General features: G+C 32.0%; 1 protein-coding gene across 1 annotated transcript in view; it reads left to right on the top strand.

Moving 5' to 3' along the window:
* Positions 1–764: 764 nt before the first annotated feature.
* LOC129228647 (cytospin-A-like) overlaps positions 765–26,895 on the top strand; it is a gene marked incomplete at its 5' end in the record, with an annotated part of 42,385 nt that continues 16,254 nt past the window's right edge. The window contains 12 exon segments of the mRNA XM_054863330.1: positions 765–874; positions 876–1,057; positions 4,461–4,801; positions 6,984–7,181; positions 10,360–10,550; positions 13,232–13,490; positions 15,767–16,030; positions 17,126–17,314; positions 19,674–19,943; positions 21,132–21,293; positions 24,289–24,505; positions 25,407–25,516. Coding sequence (XP_054719305.1) covers positions 765–874; positions 876–1,057; positions 4,461–4,801; positions 6,984–7,181; positions 10,360–10,550; positions 13,232–13,490; positions 15,767–16,030; positions 17,126–17,314; positions 19,674–19,943; positions 21,132–21,293; positions 24,289–24,505; positions 25,407–25,516 — 2,493 coding nt within the window.

Below are 26,895 nucleotides of genomic sequence, written 5' to 3'. Positions count from 1 at the left end.
TGTTAAAATATCAATTGTTTTTGAAGCACTTAAAACAATATAAATGAAGTACTTCATATTTTTAGAGTTTTTAAACTTTAAAACCTCTTTTTTATTAAATTTCAATTTATGCTGGTTTAAAAAATCAGCCGTTTTATAAAATGGATTGTCCTCCGGACAAATAGGATCTTAATAAGCGGCTGGCACTGTGTCACATTTTTTTGGCAAGCCACAAATATTGATTAAAAAAACTTGTTGGTTGCGTAATGGTAATCTACTCATTTTGAACTTTTCACTTTTGCTATTGCCCCCAATATTAGACTCGCAAAGAGTACCACATTTTTTTAAAAAAAATTTTTAGTTCTGAGACTTAAATTTTATGTAGGTTTGAATTGTCATAACTGCAACTTAGCCCGATTTCAGATGCCATTTTTCAGAGCTTTTAAAGAAATAATTCCGAATCAGAAATATATATATCACCATAAAACATTGTATACAAAATATGCTATAAAGTACCACCTTGCCACACTCACAATAGCTCAATTTTGATAAAAGGTTCAGATACAACTTTTGTGTTTAGGCCAACAATATAGGTATGCAGTGATTTCAAGTACTCTTAGTTTTAATTTAAAGTTATGTAAATATTTTTATTTATTGCTTAAAATGTGTTCATGTACTTTCAGAATTATTTTGCTATTTTATCTTGAAGTATTTTGAAAAGAAGCTAGTTTATTTAAATTATGACATCAACTTGAAATATTTTCCAGGCCAACACCTATTTGTGAATACTGAAGGTGGTAGAAGTTCTGGTGTACCCCCAACAAAACATGAAGAACATCAAACCTGTAAGTGGCAAACAAAGTGGAAACGTTGTAGCCTCAAAAAGCCACCTACACACCCTCTCGAGTACTGCGAATAAGACGGAAAAAAACTGCTGCAGTGTCGGGCAATATCCGGAGGGCACCCATCGCAAAGTCTCGTGCGTATCCATGCTCTAGTAGCCAAGAGAGTCTCTCTGGAGGGATCACAAGTGTTCGAAGGAAGGTTCCAGCCAAAACACCAGCTGCTGTAAATCTTGGTAAGACTTTATAGCGTAGTGTGGTATTACTAAAGTTAATCTTAAGCAGGGCTGCACTGTCAAAGGAAAAATGACACGCTTTCACTCCCATAATTTTAGAGACTTTGACTCTGACTCCTTTACCTCAAAATCAGTCCGAGAGAGAAGGGTCGGTGTCGAGCTTCCGAAAATTTCACTGTCTTCAGAAAATTTTACTTGAGTCCACTTGCACCCCTGCTTAATGCGTTTGTTATGATCACACTTAAAGTTTTTCTACTGTTATTTATATAATGTTCATTTCATAGCTTATTATATGTACAAAATACCAATGGATTAAAGAAATTAACATTATGATAACCTTTTTTATTAAGGGTATAAGACAGTAGATCATTTATAATAATGAATAAATGGACAGAATTATCGATGTCTAGATCATAACGCAGTTTGGACATCTCACATGCATGTTTAAGATGATTTTGCTTCAAAGATACTGCGTAAAAGCATATAAAAACACTTTAAAACCATTAAAAATTGATTTGGAGGATCAAAAATTACCTTTAAAACATATACATCAAATAAGTAAAATGACTCAACGTTTAAAAAGTACGAATAAAAGCATTTAAAAAATCAGTTAAAATATGCTTTTATTTGTATTTATAATTTGTATTTTTGTTTATGCTTTAAATGCTTTTATTTGTACTTTTTACACATTGTGTCATTTTACTTATTCTACAGTACAAAAATTTCGACTGTTTTTTTACAATACTTGCTACCATATACTTAGTTCTCAAATAATAGCATTGTCCAGATCGTAACTTTTGGACATACATCAAATTTCCATCTTACTTTTTTCTAAAATCATTCACAAAATAAATAATATGTCTTTACTTTTGTCATTTGTAGATAATATATTAAAAACATTATTCAGTTTAAGATTTATACGCTTAAAATTTTTTTGAAACATATGGAAATAATTTTTTTAAAAATGCACGATACTTTTGCACAGTTAACGTTTTGAATGTCCAAAAAAATTGTGCCTTTTAGCAAAGAAAGCATTTTTTAAGGGTATTTGAAAAGCGTTTTTTCCATAATTTATGTCAATTCTTGACTCTATACAGTATTATAATTTTACTTAAAAATATTTGAGTGAATTAAAATAAAATTTAGTTGGTGTAGCTTCTAAGTTTAGGTCTGTGTTTTCTCCCACCTTTTGAGAACTGCCCACTTACATCCCTTTGCATCTCACTGTCACATTTGTCCTATACATTGACAAATACTACATTTCTCGGCACAACTCTCACAAGGTTTTATCAATGTTTTTTTAATTCTCTCTACATAGTTTATTTCTAGTGCTTTTTATAAAGTACAGTCGTCCCTCACTACTTCGCGCTTCGACTTTCGTGGCTTCACTACATCACATTTTTTTCGTTTTTTTTTTTTCAGATATAGTAATTAGCCTTTTTTATGCACTTGTATAAGGGGCATTCCAAGGTATTTTTGACATTTATGTAGAGTCCGTAACGTGACCTTTTTTGGCATAACTTTTTAATTTACTGTTTGATTAGCATGTTATTTTATTTTGATCTTTTCCTACCAACACACTAGCTCAAATTAAAATAATTTGCAATTCAAACGGTAAATTAAAAAGTTATGGCAAAAAAAAAGGTCACGTTACGGACTCTACATAATGTCCAAAATACCGTGGAATGCCCCATAAACTTTTTCCTACAAAAGAATAACAAAGTATGTCTTTCAAGTAAGGTAAGCTCTTCTGAGGGGTTGTAGTTGTACTGGTTGAGGGAATGGAGGTATAAAATCACCAAAGAAAGTGTAGCAAATCACAATTTCATTTTAACCGTTAAACACTATAACTGAAAAGTATAAATCACTAGAGGATAAATAAAATTGTAAATAGTGTTCAACAGTGTACAAGCTTTTTAAGTTGTACGCGCAATACCTTTAATGAGGATAAATGTAGAAGAACAGGGGCACATACTTTCACTAAATGGCAATTAAATCTTCATTGAACAAGTTAAGCTATTTTCATTAGATTAATAGTAGTGTGTAAGAAATGCATGTGTGTATGTAGTTTTATTTCCCAATAATAACTATGTGATATCTAATACATCTCCTTTTCTCATATTTTGTGTAATGTGTTAAGTAATGCAAATGTAATGGTAGCTAAGGGTGCTGTTTCATGTCTAGAGGGCTCAAACTATGTTAAAAACCTATTTAAATTGTCCTAAGTAAGTTTATGTGCTCTAGTTAGGAAAATATTCGGTTTATAAATACAGAATCCTACTTCGCGGGAATTCTGTTACCACGGTAAAGCATGTAATAGAGACGTACCGAGTAGCACTTTCGCCGAGTACCGAGTTACCGAGTACTTAGCCTTTCACTACTCGGCCGAGTTACCAAGTAGCAATTATGTTTTATGAAGAACCACCGACACACATGTGATGAATTTTGAACTTATTGGAATAGTAGTATAGACCTCCTTGTCCATATAATAGTTTTTAACACTAAATACCTGCTGAAATTCAATTTACGCATTATATAAACAATTTTGTTTGTGTCAAAAATTTTACAAAAAAATTATTTTTAAAATTAAAAATAAATAAATAAAAGGTATGATTAATCAAGTTGGAATTAAAACAAATTTATACCAATCAATTATAGTTTTAGTCCGCAAAACATAAATAATTTTAATACAACAAATGTGCAGGAACACTGCAGGAACACTGACATGTGTTTCTGCCCCCCCCCCCCCCCTGTTACAAGGAACGTCTTTTTCAGTGCATAACATGTGAGCTAAAGAATGTTAAGACATTCGACAAAAAAATCCGACTTTTGTCAGATGCCTTTAAATCCACGAGCTCCCATGTTGTGCATTGAAAAAGGAATTCCCTGCAATGCCAAAACACATGTCTGCAGTGTTCCTGCACTGTGCTTTTAACATTGTTTTATTTCCTTTTATTTTTTAAGCAAAGGGTATTTTCATAATTTTTTATAATTAATTTTTGTTTGTAACAAAAATCCATTTTCAACATAAAAATTCCATATTTTCTATACTTTTTTTTTTGCATAATTTTACATAAATAATTTTTATCAACTTTGGGGACATTAAAATAAAGATTTATTCCATTGAAGCATTAACAAACTTCATTATTCTCAAAATTTAAAATTTGACTTATAAATTTTAATTGTAAATGTTTGCAGAATATAATGCTTGCTCTTTTTTCTATAAATTTTAGTATCTGCCTTGGACAATATTCAATTTTTTGCAACTACTCGGTATTGGCTGAGTATCTGATCAGAATTTGGCCGAGTACCGAGTAGTTACCGAGTACTCGGTACGTCTCTAGCCTGTAATGAATTAACCGCAATAAAGGAGGGTTGACTGTAATTGTTTCCTCTTCCCCAGGTTCCAATAGGAATGACAACACGCCCATTCGAATGATCAGTAACATTCAGACAGTCACTCCTATCTCTGCAGCGAAAAAAGGTACATTGAAGAAAAACAACCAGACCAACATGAGACGTGCCGTCAGCAAAGACAGCGTGGACATAGTGTCGAGAGAACGGGAAAAGGAGAATGTGAAAGTGGGAACCGCCCGTAACAAGAACAGCAATAACTGCATCACGATACTGCAGATGGAGAAGGAAAAAGTGCAAATGCAACAGCAGATCTCGGAGTTGGTGAAAAATGCTGAAAGTAAAAAGGCAGAAATAGCAACCCTGAAGATGGAAATTAATAAATTAAAGGTATTTTGCAATTTTATGGTATTTAGTTTTTACAATAGAAGTAACTTTCATAAATGTTACTGTTTGGGGAAATACGAGGCGTATCCGGAAAGTAAGTGCCGTTTCGTTCTAATGCCGCTGCAGTGCTGCTGTCGGCGCTCAGTGCATGCGTACTTGTTTCCTCTGTTCATCGGCTACAAACTCGCGCCACTACGGTTGATTAGTCTTGTGTTTTGCGTTTACTGTGGCCGTATATAATGTTTAAAAAAATCGATGATCCCGCCGACTGTGAAATTCGTTCTGTGATCCGGTTTTTGAATGCAAACGTAGAGGAATGCTCAGTGAAGGAATTGTGTTGCTGCATGGCAATGCTCGGCCCCATACTGCTCGTGACACTCAAAGACTAATTGAACAGTTTGGTTGGGAGCAGTTTAATCACCTGCCGTACAGCCCAGACTTGGCACCGTCTGATTTCCACTTGTTCCTGCACATGAAACGAGAACTTGGAGGTAGGCGCTTTGCTTGTGATGACGACGCAAAAAACGCTGTAAATTTATGGCTCTCTTCATTGGCGGCAAGTTTCTTTGAGGCAGGTATAAATAAGCTGGTGAGCCGCTACGACAAGTGCCTCAACAATGGTGGAAACTGTGTTGAAAAATAATTTAAGGTATGATCTTTCATGTAAACATTAAATAATCTTAAAAAAAAAAATTATAGCTTTTTTTTCAAAACGGTACTTACTTTCCGGATACGCCTCGTATTAAAATGTGTTTTTGTGTTATGTCTGTAATATTTCTTAATTTTTTTAGTATTAGTGTCAGATCCTTAAAGCAAACTACATAAAACGGGCTTTATTTTCTTTAAATTTTATCTATTCTTTTTATTATTTAGCCATGAGCCAGCCACCTTGTCTAGTGGTTAGAGCAGTCTGACTGCGATGGGGTGGTCCCGGGTTCAAAACCCAGCTTGGTCGTGGATGTACTTTCTCTCTCCTGTCCTTTTCCTTTCTTTGTGTGAATGTGTTGTTATGCTGTGTATGGTTGCCCACCCTATAAAAGGGTCTTTATAGCATGTGTGTACTGTAGAAGTCGGAATACACACCAAATTATGGTACAGTTGGAAAAGTGAAGCAGTGAACCCAGGGTTTCCGCTACGGTCGCATTTTTCGTAGAATGCAAAAACACTACCTCAATTGAAAAAACAAAGCAATGCATTTTCGCTTTTTTGCTGAAATAAAAAATTCATTAAAAAAAAAAGAAAATGTATGATCCAAGAGAGAGGAAGCATGCATGGCCATAATCAACTTAATCTTTTTAAATCTTAGCTAAAATGATTAAACAACTATTACGTTCAATAAGACTTTGTCTTATCTGGCATTATGTCACCCAGTAACTGCTTTATTAAGAGGAGGGACTGCAACGTTTTAAAGACCAATCATGTTTTCTTTTTTTATTTTGCATTTAAAAAAAAAGCTGCTGTACTTAATTCTTTAAAGAAGTCACAGATAAAATATGAGTTTTATTTTCAACTGGAGACGAAACACACTGAGTCATATGTAAATATATGAGAATGTTTAGCATTTTGCTTAAAATTTTCCCTCGATTTTAGCTTTTATACTAATGAACTTTTGAAACCGGCTTTAACCCTAAGCTAACCCCATATTGCCAGCCTGGCTGGCACATGACAACAACAACATTTAGCTTTGAAAATTTTCTGTATTTTCCTGAATATCGGGTTTTAAAAACTTTCTAGTTGTTTTTGAGATATGTTGAAATCTATTAGAAATCAGCACCGAAAGTATGAAGTGGCCAATTTGAGATTATGTCGATCTTCTTTCAGTTTCATAATCTGCTACAATATTAATATTCTACTGTATAATTACATTTAGTTCTCCCAAAAAGATTCGGCTTTTCTGTAGGATTGTGCCCCCCCTCACCTCCAACTTCTTGATTGATATTTGTGTTTAAATAAAATCTGAGAAGCACCTAATAGTTCCATCTAATGTCTCTTGAAATCTTATGTACATTAAAGTTGAATGAGATAGCAGCAAAATTTGGAAAATGTGGAGCAAAAGACTTTTAAAACAATCATTGTATTGTAGTTCTTGTAACGCAAGCATTAAAAAAAAAAAATTCTAATGACATTGAATTAGGAACTGCAAGGTCTTTCTTTCTTTTCCCTAAACAGTTTAAATATCTTTCAGAACTTAAAAAGCGATGATGCTGTTGATCAATTAAAGCAAGAACTTGAAAATGCCCAATTGGAGAATCAGACTCTGAAAGAGCGACTTGTTCAGCTGGGTATTCCTTTGGAAATGACTACCCTTTCTGATAATCAAAAGGAGCAAATCCTGATTCAGAGATCACTATCAGGATCGTTTCTTACTATGGACAAAGGACAGGTAACTTCATTTATGTGTACTTTTGCTACTGTTTGATAAAGGTTTGAATGTAGTGTTTGTTGCAGTGAGTAAGTATATCATCTAAAATCTTCTTTGGTGCAAGTATTTGTATGAGAAAAAATTATGTCATAATATATTAATTATATATAATTTATATTATATTAATTATATAAAAACATGGATTTTTTGCTCGAAATTTAAGTGTTCTGTAATTTCTATCGAATGAATTTTAAAAAATGATCCTTCATTTTTCTCAAACGATGTAAACATTTGATAAGAGCAATAAAAATGCTACAGTAAAACTTGTAAAGTTGACCACCTGTCTCAATTTACCACTTTTGGCAGGTACAGAATTAGTCTTATCAACCTCTACAAGTTGACCACCTGTCTAAATCTATACTAATAATATAAAGCTGCAGAGTTCGTTTGTTTGAACGCTCTAATCTCAGGAACTACTAGTTTGAATTGAAAAATTCTTTTCGTGTTGAATAGTCCATTCATTGAGAAAGGCTACAGGCTATACAACATCACGCTATGACTAATAGGAGTGGAGCAGCGATAAAAAATGCTATGAAAACGGGAATATTTATATTATAATATAAAATGCTTGGAACACAGAATATGAGTAGCCATTGTGGCTCGAACTGAAAGGGCGAGCTTCGTGATCCGGTAGGTGTCGGCTCAAGTCAGCCATGAGGCACATCTTGAGGGTACTTTTCAAAGAGAATCCTTAACAATGCTGAAAAATGATTTGTAAAAAAAAATCTATACTAATAATATAAAGCTGAAGATTTTGTTTGTTTGAACGAGCTAATCTCTCTGGATATACTGGTCAAATTGAAAAATTATTTTTGTGTTGAATAGTCCATTTATTGAGGAAGGTTATAGGCTATAATTAACATTGATATTTTAATTAGGAAAAAGTTATTCAATGTTTTTTATGTGATTTTTAGCAGTTTTTAGTACTTTTTACCCAAGAGACCACCAATCAATTGCGCCAGAAAAATATGTTTTGTACTAAAATGTAGGAAATTTATTTGTAACTGCAGATGAAAAAAAAGTTTTTGCAGATAGAGCTCTATTTTTGTATTTTTTATGAATTTTTGAAGAAAACTTGATTTCGCATTTTTTTCCTGGGTTTTCTACTAAATTTCTTTTAAACTCATCTCGCAAAAAGTATAAAAGTCTCTTTTCTGAAATTTAACAATTTAATGGTAAAGCCATTTCACCTTCACCAGAAAAGAAAATGTTTTCAAAAATATACAGTAGTTATTTTTTTAATGCGGAGCACGGAACGACTTCCAGCATAGCCGAAGTTTTGTCAATCTTCAATTTAGGATGGAGATTACGTCATAGAAGTGACATATGTCCATGTGATCAGACAGCATCACTCGCTTTTGTTTCTTTTTTATTTCCATTTCGAACTTTTATTTATCGCTCCCCCGAAGTTTTACCTTTGTTATTTAATGTCACATATTTAAAAATTTGATTCAATTAAAAGCAGTGTTTTTTAATCTTTTACACACTACGGGGAACAGAATTTTTTTTTGGGTGCTATTTTAATTAAATAAAGCGCACTGTTTATTTGCATGAAATTTTGTTTTATATACAAAATATTGTTAATTACCGTCAGAGGTAGATATGCATAGATCGTATAGATAGATCAATAAATAAATAGTTGCCAATATAGGTAGATAGATGGTCAGTAAGAGATAGATAGGCCCATATTTACAAAACTTCAGTGGGTGATCAATGCCCCCCCCCCCCATTTGAAAAAATAAAGCATTAACATAAAAGTGAACATGCTTTCCATCATTTTCCGACAAAATGAGCATTGAGAGTGCACCCCCCCCCCTCTCCTTTGGGGCTGCTTGCATAGAAAGACGATCCAGCTGGTCACCGCAGGCGGCGATCTTTTTATGTGTTTTGGCGAATAGTTTTAAATTCCAAGGAGACTTTAATATGTTTTTTTTTGAAAGGTGTGTACTCATTTTATTTGAAGATTATCATTTCACTTCAAAGGGGGGAGGGCATGTATTTTTTTATTCAAAGTACCTCCTTTAAATTCTACGCACGAGCAACGCTGTGCAGGTACTGCTAGTTGACTACTAAAGTACTGCACCGCAAGTGGTCAACTTATACAGGTTTCACTGTACTTTTCAATGTTGTTTCCATGAAAAAAAAATAGTATGAACACTGGTGTGAAGGTGAACTAAAATATATATTTTTTAAATGCATAAATGTTATGTTTTTGAGTTTCCGAAAATCATGATGCAAAATTTCAGAATACCTTGCTTTGTGTAACTACAGTAGTTAGTACTTTGAGTAATAACAAATTTAATTAGAAAAAATGCTGAATGATTCATTGTTAGATAAATTTTAAAAATAAATAAATTAAAATCTAGAAGTATATACATATAGACAACTTTGTGTGTATGCTCCCCTCAAAAATTCTATAATTCCTTAGTTATTAGAAAGGAACATAGTTTCACAATGTTAATCAGATTCTTATTACTTCTCTATTATTTTTGAGAGAAAGTATTCTCCATCATTCTCATAATTTAAGTTGCAATTCCACTTTCCTGTTTAAAAGAAGGGAAAAAAATGTATTTAATGTCTTTTAAAAATAAATTGAAGAAAAATTAAATAAATAAAACAAGTAATTTCAATAAAAATTCAAAAAAATATTTTTTTCAAGCAAATGGCTAAGAAATGGAGAAATGTATCTGATACTCCCCCTCCCCCCCCCCTCAAATAACTTTTGACAGAAGATTCTGAATTGAACGAAATGCTTTTTAGTTTTCACTGTTTGTATATGCGCTCTCTGATTTTTATACAATCATATCTTACAATTTGAGTGTAAATAGGGAACTTTTTCATTGGTGAACAGTTTTAAAAGTATCTCCCCCCCCCTCCCCCACCAATGTTAGAGTAAAGTTAACAAAGAGGACGAAAACAAAGCATCTGCTCAAACTAACTGTTTGTAATTGATGAATCTTAATATTTATTGTCTTAAAAATGTTCTAAAATCTGGTCTTAATTGTGTCCCCTATTTTATTAAAAATTTTCACTTCGACCCCTAAAAGTGCTTCCTTGGGTTGATTTTTTAAAATAATTTCTTTGATTTAATGTTCATGTTGCTTTATGTTATTAAATAATCTTTTGTTCTTGTCTACAGGGCAATCCCCCATCGCTGGATGGAGGGGCTAAATCACTGGAAACGGAAGTGGGAGAAGCCTCCGGAATTCTTTCCCACGTGGAGAGATCAAGCCTGCCAGAGTGGGAGAGGGGCAGCAGCTCTAGTCTCAGTGAAATGTCTGTTGCTTGTCTTCAGGACAGGATCATGCAGATGGAAGAGACACATCACAGGTAGGCTATTAACACAAAACGTTATCGATATGGGCAGGGGCGGATACAGAAAAATCTTTTGGAGGGGGCCCGGGAAATTGAATAGCCCCCCCCCCCCCCGCCACATTTGGTGTTTAACAACAAAGTTTTTATAACTTTATTTTTAAATGTTTTTTTTTTTTTCAGGATTTCTTCAGTCTAATGATTTACTTCTAAGTACATAAATATTATGCACTTATATACTTTGAATGTGGACGTAAAATATCTTTAACGTTTCAAGCCAATTAAATACTAAACCCAATATAATGTCACTGAGATGGTATACAGTGAGTGGGTTTAATTGGGAACATTGTCATACTGATAACAACACGAAGGCAAGGATATTCAATAATCCCATATACCCACACCTCATTTGAGTTTTTATAAATTATTTTATATTTTAACCATAAAATATTATTTAAGAAAATCATAGCTATTAATTGTATAAGTTTTATTGAAGAGTTCAATACTATTTCTGTGTGAATTTCAAAGCAGTTGCTGATTTGTTCTTGAAGCCATGATACAGTTGAAATAACATAGTGATCTTACATGTTGTTTCCATTAGTATCATAGTTTTCTCAAGAAACTACTATATGATTTCTTTCATTTTGCATTTTTTTATGTGCTGACAAATAAATCTATTATTTTGCAGATAACTTCCTGCATCAAAATAACTTTTAGGCACGTCTACACATTTTTTTTGAAGAATGTTAATTATTGATTCCATCAAAGAAGAATTAATGAACGATTTGCAATATTGCGTTCCCTTGAATTTTAAACCAGCAAGTTAAATCTATTCTGCTACTCTGGGCCTCTGACTCAAGTATTATTTCTTTAGCAAACAAAAATGTTTTTATTTAAAATAGGCTATGTGGGGCATTCCACGGTATTTTTGACATTTATGTAGAGTCCGTAACGTGACTTTTTTTGCCATGACTTTTTAATTTACTGTTTGATTAGCATATTATTTTATTTTGATCTTTTCCTACCAACACACCAGCTCAATTTAAAATAATTTGCAAATCAAACCGTAAATTAAAAAGTTATGGCAAAAAAAAAAGGTCACGTTACGGACTCTACATAATGTCAAAAATACCGTGGAATGCTCCATGTGTGTTTTGTGTTTTTAATTATTTATATTGAAAAATGCTACAGGGAATTCAATTAAAAAATAATGAATAAAATAGTTTCAGGGGGGGAGCTGCAGAAAAGCCGGTCTTTTTTGGCCTTTTTTGAAAAAAGCCGGTCTTTTTTGGCTTTCATAAATTCATATACTATATTCTTCATAGTAATGATCTCTATACATTTTAAAATGCTAACAAATGTCAATTTAAGTAATGAATCAATACGTTTGTTGAAAGTAAAATGATAAAATGAATATTAACACAAAATCCGCAAATCATTTCTGACAAAACCGTTACGCTTGTTTCGTTGGATGATTCTCCACCTAAGCTGATGTCTTTATCACTGAAAACAGCTTCCTTGTAACCTTAAAACACTTCTATGCAATAAGTTCCCACTTTTCATGCCTTATTAATAGTTTTTTTTAAATCAGTCTTGATGTGTATTTGTAAAACAGAACTAAATTCTGCATTCATTAAACATATTTTTAGATTTCTGCTGCTATAGATTAGCGCTTTAATATATGTGAAAACAAATACTAAATGAAATAATAAGTGGTTTACACCAAAAAGATCCGTCTTGTTTGATTTTTTTCCAGGATAAAATCAGATAGACCTGTTTCAAGTACTTCCTTCTTCTCATAAACAAGTACTTCCTAAACTCAAAATATTAAACTACCAGTTCCTGCTACTATACTGCCTGAAATATTTTTTTTTAAAGACTTGTTGGTTTTCTTATATGTTCTTACATTAAAAAAAAACTATTTTTTCTAAAAATATTTTTCACTTTTCTTTAGAAAACAATAAACAGTTTTGGTGCTAAAAAGAAAAGGTATAAGTGCATTGTTATTTCAAGTCTGAACCAAATGACTGGTATGACAGCAGGAGTGTCATGTGATCTTTTGAATTTAACTAAAATTTATTTATAATCTTTTAAATTCCATTGATCTAGACTAAGTTCTTAATATAGAGCAAGGTTTTTTTTTTTTTTTTTTTTTGTACTGAACAACCTTATTTAATAACTTCTAACTTTTTATTCTTGTTTCATGGAATTTGATTTTATATAGTAGTAATTGCATTAAGGATAGAAAGATAATTTTTATTTTGATTAAATTGGAATAAAAATACCCCGAAAATTATTTTTCTTTAAAAAGCCGGCTTTTTTAAGTGGTTTAAACCAAAAAAAGCCGGCCTGCTTTTTTTGGCCCGGCTAAAATCGAACAGCGCTGAAATAAATTCATCCTTTGGGGGGGCATGGGCCTCTCGGGCCCCCTCTAAAATCTGGGTTACGGGACCCAAATTATGGAAGAGCAAAATCTGGAAGACCTGAAATCCAGATTTTGTTTTTCCTTAACTTAAGGAAAAAAAAAATCTAAAATGAAAAATAAAGTTTTCACCAATAATGTTTTACGGTTTTTTTATTTTATTTTAAGTATTAATGTTTGTTTTGTTTTCAATGATGATGTTTTATTACTGAACCAAAAATATACATAAAAATGAAAATAATCAAATGAAAATAAAGTATCTATTTTGTATTTTCAGTACCAATGAAGAACTACAAGCTACTCTACAGGAGCTGACAGATTTGCAAGACCAGTTAACTGATTTACAAATCGAAAATGAAAGAATGTCCGATGAAAAGTCTGTGCTTTTAGATTCCCTCTGCACGCAGACTGAAAAATTAGAAGAATGTCGAACTCAAATAGTGCAGCTGAAACAACTACTATTCCAACAACACAATCAGGAAGGTCAAGCCCTGTCAGCATCTGAAAGAGAGAACAATTTAATGGATTTATTAAAGGTAGTTTTGATATTATTATTTTTTTAATGTTTTGTTTCTTACTAGTTTAACTTTTCACATTCATGGATTGTAGTTACCCTCTCCCCCCATGATTTAAACCAGTATGACTTATACCCTACAACCCTGTTTACAGTTATTAAATAACTTAAAAGTAAAACAAATAAAGTATGTTTCAGAGCTTTTGTGAAAGTGTTTTTAAGAGGGAGGGCTCTATACATTACAAAATGCAGTAATGTGTATTTTCAGTTTGGCTTGTTATTTTTTGTACAATAAACTATCCTGCAACCAGTTTGTAACCTAAATAAATCTCAAATACCTCTCTAAAATTTTGGGGGACTTCCCAAGGTCTCCTAATATTTTGAAAAACTATTGCTACCTTTGTTCACTGCTACAAAATCCATTTTAATAGCTTCTGAATTTTGTTTGTAACTCCTGTAATGTAGAAAAAAAAAAGCAACAAGTTCAGTTAAATGCTAAGTTGCTTATCCACCAAAAAAAAAAAAAAAAAAAAACTTTTATTGTCTGATTATATATATATATATATATATAATCTTAATATATAAAAATCTTCTGTGCGGACGTTCGTCACCATAAGGCTTTTTAATGGCTGGACCGATTTTGATCAAATTTTTTGTGTGTAATTAAGTTCTGGCATTAAGTTTTGGCAAGCATGGTTTCGAAGCGCAATGGATCGAATCGGAAACGCTTTTGTTAATTAATTTAAACATTGGATGGTTATAGCTCCCAAATGATTAATATTTATTTTAACTTATTGTTGAGCAAGAACTGAAATAAATATTTGACCCGTTACCAAAGGACAATAAGAAAGCCAGCTCTGCTTTTTGTAATGAAATTTATTACTGTGACAATTGAGAATAGGTAAAACGTAGAGAGAGAGAGTGAAGCCTTCATTTCTTGAAAGCAACGATTTTAGATCCAGTGATATAATATTTTAAAGTAAAGTACTGGATGGTTCACGCAAAACGTGTGTTTTGTCGTCGTATTTCGGTCGCATGGTTCAACACTATTTGACCGGATCGGTGCTTTAGGTTTTCCTAACCAAATGATCAGAAAGTACCGACCTAGCAACATTTGTTTCTCGGCTAAAATCCATCTGAGTTTTGGCACCAATGTGAAGAATACTTTAAGGATTATCTAACTAATCAGTACATTATTAAAGGAAAAGATGATGGAATTTAAAGACGAAACAAATTTTATTTTCGTCCAGATAAATTACAACTGGATAGTTCTGTACACAAAAGATCAGTGCAGTGAAAGATCTTTGGTGGAAAGAACAAATTTTGTAATGAAGTTTTAAGTTTTCGTTCAAAAGATCGGACAGCGAATCGATCAGAGTTGGCATCGCTCACTAATCGACCAGATTACAGAAACGTGGTGACTTGGAGTCTTTGGCTATAAAAAATAGAGTTGCGTGATCATTTGTTTACATTTTAAAGCTACTGTTAATGTAATGTATTGTATTTTTTGTTTATTTGGCGAAATATTTCAAATTGCAAAGAATTGTTTTTCATTTTTAAAGAGTTTTTATTCATTTTAGTCGAAGAATGTTTATTTTACATCGGGTTGGGGGGGATGAGTGATTTTTGCTAATTCAGAGAGCTGTTTTTGCCTTTATCATTGCGATATAATTTCGATTGTTTTTTTTCTTTTTCGGAACTACTTTGATATGCCCCCCAAAACAGAAATTTGGCGACTTTTTTTTCTCACTTATGGTACAAAGTACGAGAAAATACTAAATTTGGCAACAGCAAAAACCTAAAAACTGAAAACACCTAAATTGGCAACACAAAAGTAAGAAAGAGCAACCCTAAAAAGTCCGTAGGGAGTGCCAGATTTGGCGCGTAATTTTTGAAGGGTATATCCAAGTTATACCTCTTTTTCATATGGAGGATGTTGCAGCGGGATTTCCAGTTTGTTCTAGATGGGTAGTTAGTTTTTTACACTTCATAGCTAAGGACGCTTTTTATCCTTTGAGTATGGCTGAAGGAACAAACCGATCGAGTACGGGAGAAAAAAATAGTTAATAAAACAACTGCTCAGTGGGAATTAGAGAAATCAAGTTGTAATAAATTTGCGCATTCTGACTAGCAGCTTAAAACATTTTCTTTTTACTTATTTTTTTTCAACAAAACGGTTCAAATACTTGATAGTTTATTGAAATTTTTAACTTTTCAATTTACAAAGTTTGAACAGAACAACGTCTGTCGAGTCTTCTAGTATATATATTAAACCCTTTTGTTTTCTTCTTTTCTTAGAAAGCTCAAGAAGCCCATGATGTTCTTTTGATGAAGCAGGAAGAACTGTCTTCTGCTCTTCATGCTGCAAAGAATAATTCAGGACCTCAATCCGATTTGATGCTGGTACGAGACAGAGCGAGATTGCTGGAGGCGACCATCGAGAGTATGAATGCAGATAAGCGTGTTCTGGAAAGTCAGTTGAACGAAAGTCGAGAACAGTTGTCTGCAAATCAGATAGAGATCTCGCAGCTGAAACTACAGTTGGAAAATGAACAACAAAAGGTAAAGTTTTTGCAAAATCTGTTTGCAGTCTTTGAAATATAATCAAAAAATTTTTGGAGAAAAAACAGGAACTGACTTAAATAGAAATGAGAAAAAATCAAACTGTTATAATTGTAAATTGTACTGTTGAGAAAAAAATAAATCTCAGAACAACGTTAATACTATTTTTAAACAAAATCTATTTACTATTACACTTGCATATTTTTCTGAGCAGTTATCCTACCAAACAAATGCAAAGCAATATAGTAATAGGGCTTACATATATAGATTTTATAAAGACATTACTATCATATATTTTTAAAGATATTACACATACTATTGTTCTCCTCATTTTGGGAATTGTCTTATCTTTTTAAGTACATGTCTCTTTAGCAAAAAAAGTATGTATATACCAACAAGATTTCAATGTTTTATTTCATTTTTATTTAAAACTTATAATTAAACTTGATTACACTATTTCTTAACCCTAACCTAACGTTAAAAAAAAAAAAAAATCTTTGATAGAAGGTATAAATGTAAATGTATCTAATCGGTGTTCATGGGATTAAAATTGAAGGGCTTTTGGCAAGAATGTGATATGCTACATGAAGTGACTTTTTCAGTAGGGCAATTTCAACTTATAAATAAATATTAGTAGAATTTTTCAAAGGCATTATACATTCTATATTCTGCAATACTAAAACAAGATATGTTTTTCTCCAAATGACATAATCCATCGTCATGTTTGTTTCAATCTTATTTATGAGAAACAGAAATTTTGATTGAAAATTCACGTCCTTGTGACTTGTCACATTTCTGGCCCGAGCCAAGCTTCAATTATTGAAGCTGTGTTTATATGATGTGAATTTCTATATTCTCATTAGCGAATACATTTATTGTCAAGTTGCAGCTTTGCATTATTATCACAATGCAATTTCAATTAGTTTATTTTGTGGTTTAACTAGTTTCTGTTTTTCTTGTCTGTGTTTAATGAGAGTTTGTTCCCACTTTTCTCATGTTTCAACATTGTAAATTCTGTAAAAATAGAGTATTAATTAGGAAAAAAATATTTTCTACTTTAAATAGTTTAAAGTTTTGCTTGAATTTTTTAAAAAGGTTTCTGAGCTCCAAAGGGAACGAGAAGCGGGTGCCACATCAGAGTTAAATGCACTGCTGCAGGAAACTCGTAAAGACAAAGAAAAAGTTGAAGAGCGTGCCGTGAGACTTCAAGAGCAGTTAGCTCTTAGTCAAAGAGAAGTTGCTCGTTTAAAAGACCAGCTGACTCAATTGCAGGATGAAAATATGGTACTTTAAATTTTCAATTTTGATATTTTTTGTTTTCACTTAGATTCAATCTGAGCAACATTTCAGGTTTAATAGCAGGTGTCTGAAAATCAAGCCTCTCCACTAATTTGGAAATAACAGGGTTGCCACGCCACAGGGAAACCTGAAGAAACAGGGAAAATGCAGGGAATCTTTTGCAAAATCAATGAGCAAATGTATTAACTTCCAAAATAAATATAATAATAACAATAATCTTAATAAAGGTTATAAATAAAATAAAATAAAAAAATTGTGATTTTACTTTTTTTTTGGTAAATATTAAAATGTCTATCAGGAAAGCAAAGATTATTTATTGTTTTATTTGACATGCATCTTGAATTTTACACTAATTTAATTTAGAGAGCATGAAATTAGTCATCAATATTTATTGTTGTGCTTAACTTCTGTACTTATATCTTTTTCGGTCTAAGTAATGAAAGGTTGTGAGAAGGCTTTTTTTTCTTGTATTAAAAGTTAAAATCACCATTTTATTATTTCAGTTAAGAAATTCTTCTTTAATTCCCCTTATTTTTACATCTTATTTTTTTCCCCCTGTGATGAAACTATCAGGATATTAATGTTCTTTTATAAATACCATTGTACACTTTTTAATGTTGCATACAGGGAAAACACAGGGAATTTTTTTTTTTTTTTCCAAAATTGAGTGGCAACTCTGAATAAGGTTGAAGTTTGAAACTTATATTTATTTATTATTATTATTTCTTTCAAATTCTTATTTTCATTTATTGTATCTAGTGTTTCTCCTAGACATTTTTAGGAGGCCGCTGCGCCCTGCCTCCTTTTAGGCAACCTTTGATGTGTCCTTCTCTCTTTTTTACATTTCTCAATATTCCCACCTTGCCCCTTAAAATTAATCAATATTTGATCACAAAAGCAAATTTTCTTGCTAGTCTTTGAAATGTAACTCTCTTTTCCCCCTTGTCCACTTGAATGGGTATGGGAAGATTATACTACATAACTTTGTCCTTTTTTACTACAAAACTCTTTTTAGAAGGTACCCTTTTATCAGGAAGTACCCTGCCCCTTTTTAGATCTAAGCGAAACACTAGTATGTTTCTACAAAACCATTTATGTAAAAATCATGATGACGGCAACAGTAAAAGACTTCTATTTTAAATTCACACAATCTGCATTTTTACAAAAGGATGTTTGAATATTTCGTTCTGTCTCATTCAAATAAATGTGCATAACTTATGGCCTGCTCCCTTCAGATGTGCAGCATGCAAAGCAAGAAATTCGGGTAAATTAAGAATTACCCAAGTCCAAAGAAAGATTAATTCCTTCCTAATTCCTTTAAGTTTTAGAGTGAAAATATAATTTTACGTCAAAATAAAAAAGAATAATTATATCAAAGTAGTTAACCAGCACTATTTTGCAAAAGTTTGATACTCAATTTTTTGAGAAGCCAAAGTTTCAATATTTTTCCTGTTTAAATGTTTGGAATCCTACTCATACATTTTTATTTGCCAAACATATATAACGAGCACGTTTATGTGCATTTCTTTGCTCATATGTAGAAACCTGGCATATTGGTTTTATTGTATTGCATATTATCAGGTAGAAATCTTTTAGCATCTTATTTAGGTTTATCATAGTTCTTGTTTGTTAAACAGTAAACAATACCAAGCATATTAAGCCAGAATACTAAGTCCTTCTTTTCTTTACTTTCCTAGTCCCCCCCCCCCCCCCTCATGCTTTGTACTTTGACGAAAGAATGAAGCCTGCAGCGATTAAGCTTTCGGTTTCAGTTGTATTTATATTTTAAATTTCTTTTCAACTTACTCAAATTAGTTGTCTTAAATTAGTCATCCATCTAAACTTCCCATTAAATCAATTTGTAACTTGTGAATATCAGCTCTAGTGTGAGTGAATGATAAAAATGGTTATATTTTCTTGCATGTTCAATTTTTTCTTTCAGTTTTATATACTTGAGAACTCGTTATTTCTTGCTATTCTACGACAAATAAAAATATACTACTTGAGCAGTAAAAGTACTTTTGCTGTATTTATTAATGTTTTGGAATATTTGTTCGTAAAAGTATTGTTTCAGCTAAATGCCATATCAAATGATTTTTAACTATTAACTGTACTTAAAATATAATTTTCAAAAATACTTTCCCCATAATTCAAACTAGAAGGTTAAACTTAAGAACATGTTTTAAATAGGTTTTTTAAAAATCAGTACTTTTTAAGGTTTGAAAACTAAGAGTTTCCACCATGTCAAATGACCAATGCTGAAACTAAAGTGTTAGGAAAACTTGAATCATATGTTGATGTAATATCCAAATTTTATTTCAATTTTGTGCATGCTTTTGTTTAGGTTGCTAAAAATAATGCTCACAAGCAAATTTCGGATTTGGAATATCACCTCCAGCAACTGCTTTCTGAAAAGGAGCTTGCTAGTCGAGAACGGACTACTTTAGAAGATACCGTACAACAGCTAAAGTTGAAATGTCAGCATCACTTAGAGGACAAAAGAGAACTAAAAGCAAGTTTAGGGGAATTGCAGAAAGTTATTAATGAGACAACATCCCAACTAAATTTGGCCCAGAAAGAAACTGAAGATCTGAAAAAGAAACACAAAGCAGAGGTTTGTTGTATTTTCTTTACTATCATGATATATTTTTTTTCTTCTTAAGTAAGTTTTTGTTGTTTTCATTTTTCTTGAAAAAAATACAATTCTTGTTGTAATAAATGCTAATCAACTGGTAGTTGTATTGCTAAATATTCAAATCTGCCTAAAACATATAGATATCTTGGAAAAGCAAATTACTTATTTAATGCATAATAGAAGTTAACTACAAATAAACAGGCAAACCAAATAACCTTTTACTTTTTTACCATAGGCAATATGGGGAGACACTGCTAGTGTGCAAATAAAGCTGGATATAACTTATTAATCTTGAAATGCAATATCCTGTTTTGAATTATAAATTGCTACCCAATGAGAGCTCAACTTCATAAAACAAAAGTTTTCAATGCAGATGATTTTCCAAGATGATTGTTTACCATACAACTGCAAGAAGTACTTCTTAGTCATGAAGTCAAACTCCCTATTGAATCTGCGGCATAGAACATCGGAGGCATTTTTTTATTTTAAAATTTTCATGCATGCCATATATTTTTGTTTTTTTATTTTGAAGAAACTTACAATTGCTGACAAACTATTGATGACAAGTTGACATTGAAAGAATTAAGGGACAAAAACTACATTTTACAAGAGAGAGAAAAAATTTATTAGGAAAAATAACTGTTAAAACCATACTGATAATGTTTTATTTTCAAAACAAGCTGTTTTCATTATTTATGTGTTTTTTAATAAAAATTATGATACTTTGGCTCCAAAAATTAAAATCGCCCGGAGATCTTGTTTTGTCTCATGTATGTTGAGGTCCCTTTAAAGTTCTTGTATTTTAATGAATTTATTGTATTTTAAAATATTTATGTGCTCAAAAATCATTAAAGCTGGTAACGTCCCCTGAGAGTTGATGAAACTTGATGAGGTCATCAGCACTTAACTCCCTTTCAAAGCCCAGGTTGTGAGTTTACACAAGCTCTACATTTAGGAAAAATCCAAAACTAAATCACAAAAGCTATGCACGTAACTCCTTTACTACACTATTGGCCTTGAATTTAAAATGTATTTCAGTATGAAAGCAGTTTTTTTTTTTTTTTTGTCATTTAGGTTCCTTTTAAGTCAACGTCTCAAATACCTTATTTCTGAGATATTTTCTTGCTAAGATTTCTTATTAATAATTTTTTGTGCTCTGCGTAATAGATTGATGAGTGGAATAAGTTTCAAGCTGATTTATTGACCACCGTTCGAGTTGCTAATGATTTTAAAACAGAAGCTCAACGTGATGTCGAAAGACTTGTGGCTGAAAATAAAGAATTGCTTGAAAAAATGTCTAGTTTAGGAGCTGAAAATGAAGCTTTAAAAGTAAGTAGATTTCATGGTAGTCTTATCTATAAAATTCATTTTGGTATACACTTTTTATCAAAGCCTCTCAAACAATGGGGCAACCAAGTTTTCATGTATTTTTTGAGCTATGAATAAAGTTCATATGTTGGGGAATTCCTCTCGAATTTGTCTTTTACGATCAAGTTCTTTCCTGTAATAGAATAATAGTGGAAAAATACTTTATCAGGGTTCGTACGAGTCGTGAAAATCCTGGAAAGTCATGGGAAAAAAAAGAGCTATTTTTTTTCAGACCTGGGAAGTCATGGAAAATTGAAATTTTCATTCAAAGTCATTGGAAAATGTCCTGAGCAAAGAGAAAGCAACAAACTGGCTAAACCAGCATTTGAAATCTTGAGTGATTTAACAGTATTGCATATAAAAGCTATTAAAACTAGAAAATTGAATGCTCCCAAAAACAAATCTGAATTTCAAAATCTCATTGCATCCGCTTCTACAGCAGCTGCAAGTCTTTTTTTGCAATGTGATTTTACTGCTTGGGCATCACTCATTTTGAATTTATCATTATTTTCAACTCTTTTTATATTTTATACACTGTAGTAGCAAACTTGTACTTTTTTTCAGTAATTTACCGCCCTATACCCAGGGCTAAGGCAGACATACATGAAATACACCGCCAGCTCAGTCACTCCAGCTACTATTAGCACTCATCAGCCCGGCGCTGGGCTGATGAGTGCTAATAAGCACGAATCTGCAGCCCTCAGTTGAAATGACTGAGCTGGCGGTGTATTTCATGTAAACTTGTACGTTCTTGATTTTGCCACGCCTACTAAAAAAATGCAATTCAGTTGTATCCAAGTTTGTTTCCATCACTCGTAAAAACTTATTATAATATAGTAATTTATCAGAATTTATCTTAATTTGTTGAAGGTTTTTGAAAATAAAGATCTTTAGTCAGGCGATAGAATAGAGGAAGAGGGGAATTCTAATATTCTAAAACAGTCGTGCCCAACATACGACCTAACCCACAAAACTAATTCATGTGACCCACTGCTATGTTTAATGTCAGGAATCAGGCACTATGTTCTGGAATTTCTGAACCTATTAATTTACATGCCTTTGAAAATGTGCAAATAAATAAACAAGTACATTTGAATCATAAGATTTATTCACAACTGAATGTTTTTTTTTTTTTTAATAAATATCTGGTTTAGAGACGGGAATTTAAGAAAGAATCACTTTACTTCAAAGTACCAAAATACTGTCATATGTGGATGATTGAATGCACTATTGACACTAAAAGGCAACTTTTGAAGCAAATTTGTTTATGCTCATTTTCAAAAATTGGCAAATTTGATAATAAACAGTACTATTCTCTCTCTTCACGTAACAAGGTCATGAAAATTTTAATGAAGTCATGAAAAAGTCTTGGAATAGTCATGGAATTTTTTTCATCCTAATAGAGTGTGAACCCTGTTTATGCAATGCAACTAAATCAATTTGTTATGTGAATGTATCATGTGCTTTTTGTAGAATATTACCTCTCAGACTTATATTTTATTCAATATATATTTAAAAATGTGTTTCATTACCAAGTTCACCAGCATGGCACCAAGAACACGTGCTTCGCTGAAAGTTGCCATGCCGTATTTGAGATTTCAATCCTTTTACATCCTGTAAGGGTTGGAATTGTCTCAAAAGTTGGGAGTTATATCAACTCGGACTATAGTAAAGCTCTCGTTAGTTGAGCTATGACCTGGACAATGTTTCTCTTTTCCGGGTAAAAGGAAAGGGTATTTTTAGCTGAGTTGGGTTATTTTCGCCGTATTTTTGTTACCCAAACTATCTCAAATCCACTCCAATAACACTTTTCCTTTTTCTTGAACTCTCCCAAAAAAGAGCTAAACATTGTCAAGGTCATAGCTCAACTAACCAGAGCTGCACTATACCTTAAAGTGATTTATTTTAATTTTTATTTCAATCAGGATTTATTTTTCCAGCTTGATTTCATTCTTTATCAGGAGTTATTAAATTTTAGACAGATATGCCCATAATTGTTGTAATTTTTCATTTCTTAGTGTACATATTTGAATTTGTATGCATCATGAAATTTTTTAAACCATGATTGTAATTTATATTTGTCAAAGACTATTAAATCTGATTTCTGCTATGATAAAATTGGCAGTAACCATTTGTGCTCTCTGAGAAAAAGGAAGAAAAATTGTAGATTGTTCAAGATAGCAATTCATATATTTCAATGAACTTTCATGCATAAATATTGTAAATTTGGATGTCTGTGTGGCTAAAATTTGTCTTAACTCATTAAAGAAAAAAATGATTAAAAAAAAATGTTAAACTTGTTATTTTTATTAAACAAATAAAAATACTGCAATTCTTTATATGAGAGTATTTGCTACCTAAAAAGGTTCTAACTGTGCTAAAATTAATTTTAGAATGGTTTTAATGCTTTATTTACTTAGCTTTTTACCTTTTTTGCTACTACCGCCCTGCTACACCAAGTATGCATATAAAACACAACTGTTGTACATTTCTTATCAAAATTTTTAATGAAAGATCAAAAAGCTCTTATTGTCTGCCCATTTTCTCTGTTCATATTTTCTTTTCGCTTATCTTTTTTTTCTCTTCATTAAAATCTGCAATGAATTCTTTTTTTCTTTTTCTTTTCTTTTTTTTTGTGATAAAAATTACTTATTCTTATGACTTGCAAGAAATATACCATATTTTGCATGATCTAGTTTGACATCATGCTCACTTTATCACTTCTGTATTTAGCAAAATTCTTTGCCAAATTTTAATTATGGCAGCTTAAAGAAGGATTTGAAGCACCATTTTTTTTTTCCATTATTTTTTTAGCAGCAGCAATATGCATTTTGTGTAATTTAACTCTGAAAAACAATCTTAATGTAATTTATTGTACTTCTCCCCCCCCTTACTCAAAAAAATGTGCTCCTGATTATTAATAATGTAAACTTAATTTGTGCATAATCCATCCTAGGTAAAAACTGAAAGTGCTCCTGCTAACTTCATTAAGAATAGCTTAACTATCTCTGGCAGTGATGTGAGCATTTTTACCACAGCAGAAAAAGATTTATGTTCCTCCCGTAGGCAGTTAGCTGCAGTCAAAAGAAATGACAGAGGAGGAGCCAATCAGCAATCAGTTCGCTCTCTTATTGAGTCAATAGAAAATGCTACAAAGCATGTAAAAGGGCAAGGTGAGTTTGCTGATCTTATAAGTACCATAGTAAAATTGCTAAAATGTGTGCTTTTTTACTATAGGACCTACGCTTTGTGCATTTGTGATTTAAGGAGTAATTTTTCATTTTATTTATTGCGGCCATATTTGGTCAAAGTTATGTAGACATTCTTTCTTGGAGCTATTGTACTTTATTTTGTCCCTAAAATTACCATTTGAACGAAACAAACCATTGAACAAGAATAAAAGTCCCATTAAAGTGAAAAAAGATCTTCCAAACAGTTAAATTAAGACTTTAAAAAGTAAAATAATCTGCCAAATAAAAAAAGCTTTTAAATAGCATGAGAAGTTCCATTTAAATAGTTGGATGATTAAATAAAACAGCTATAAAAACTCCACTGAATGTAGAATTGGCCACTGAATGGCCTAATAAGCTCCAAGTAACCACGCTTAAGCCAGGACTAAGACAGAATTGCATGCACTATAGGCTACGTACTTACATTGCCTATAGTTCTACATTATCCCTGGATTAAGGGCAGTTACTGCTTATTACATAAGCTTGGCTTCCATTTTATGAGTTGAATTGCACCATTAGTTGCGAACTCTTGTTGGTGTGCTAAATTAATTTTGGCTGCCAGTTTGTTGGTAATCTCAGCATCAATGAGAGACTATCTGCATCCAGCTCGGTCGTTGATTATTCCAGGCAGATGAGTCCATAACATGGACAAAACTGCAGTCTCCGGACATCATAACGCCCGTTGGTACATAGCATGTAGTACCTAATTTTTGTGAACTCCTCCACTTATATTTTATTCCACCATATTTGTTAGTTGAACTTGTCAGTTTTTCACTTTTTTTGCTATTTGACTGCTTTCATCCCTGAGTAATAAGTCTCAACTTTTATCTCGCATCGTGTATAGGACCGAGTAGCAGTTGCAGTTCTTCATCAAGTAGTCTCAACAGTCTTGCCTCTGAATCAAGAATCAATGCTAATTCAATTCTTCTTGGAAATAATAATGACATCTTTAAGGTAAATATAAATGCAGTGTGGTGTTATAGTAAATATTTAAATATCAAAACTGTCAGAATTTTTCCAAAAGTTTGATGGTTGCTCTCTCGCAAAAGTGTTTGGATGTCCTAATTTGTGTATCATTATTCCAATTAGAAAGTCATGTAACTCCATTTAGAAACAAGTGGCAGTGTGAGGTTTTCTAATTAGGATTACCATATGCTAATGCCATAAATGGTATCAAGTGAAGTGTGCATCTCTGATTACAATCTTCAACAAAAAAAGAAGATTGTCGCCACGAGCATTTTTATGGACAATATTGGGGGGGGGGGGGGAATTCACAGAAGCTGAAGTCTAAAAAAGGTTTTGTGTTGAACCTTATTTTTCAAAAGTAGTCTCCGCTGATGTGATCACCTTGAAGCACAATGTTTTTGATGACAAAAACCGATCAATAACACAAAATGGGTTACAAAACTAGAGAGATTTATCAAATTCAAGCCACACATACTGAGATTCAAAATAAAATGTAAAAACTCATATTTGTGTGCTGTATTTTTTCATTTAAATATTTAAAATATACATAATTTTTAACAGACTTCAAAAAGGAGGCAGTTATCAGTTCATACCGTATGTATGTTTTTTTTTTTGTTTGTCCACTCACAGCATCTCGCCTAATGAACAGAGTTTGATGATTCTTTTTTTAATGGATAGGGGATGGCTCAACTTAGGTCCCATTACTTTGTTTGACCATATTTGTTCTTTAAAAAAGAAGTTATGGGCAAAAAACAGTAAATTTCATGTAATTTCCCTATTAAATGATTAAATATAAAACCCATTGTTATAAAAGTTTTGTGCCACATAACAGTAACACTAATAGTAATTGTAATGATAATTTTGAATGAAGGCTTCTCTGAAGCAAAACAGTGATGTAGAGCCGAACTTCTTACTAGGTAACTTCTTACTCTTACTGAAATATCTACATTTACACTAAAAAGAATGAACTAAAAAATTTTTGAAAAAAAAAATAGAACTGACTTCAAAATTGCTCTAAAAAGTGAAAAATAATTTTATTCTTTAAACACCATCGATAATACTTTGAAACATAATTTTTGAAGTTGGCGCAAAAACGATAGATAAGATCATTCACAGCCATAACTCAACTACAACTATAAATTTAACCATACCTAGTTTCTTCACTACCACATACATTATGCATTGATAACAGTATATTTGAGTAACGATATAAATGTTTCGTTCCTAACTTTGGATGATTTTCTGAAAAAAGTATGAACGAAGCATCATTACACTGGATTTCACTTTTTGTTTTTGCGCCAACTTCAAAAAATTTTTTTAAAAGTATTATCGATGGTGTTTAAAGAATAAAATTATTTTTCACTTTT

This window comes from Uloborus diversus, chromosome 8 (genome assembly GCF_026930045.1).
Source record: "Uloborus diversus isolate 005 chromosome 8, Udiv.v.3.1, whole genome shotgun sequence".
Classification (NCBI taxonomy): domain Eukaryota; kingdom Metazoa; phylum Arthropoda; class Arachnida; order Araneae; family Uloboridae; genus Uloborus; species Uloborus diversus.
This window is presented reverse-complemented; position numbering and strand designations above follow the sequence as displayed.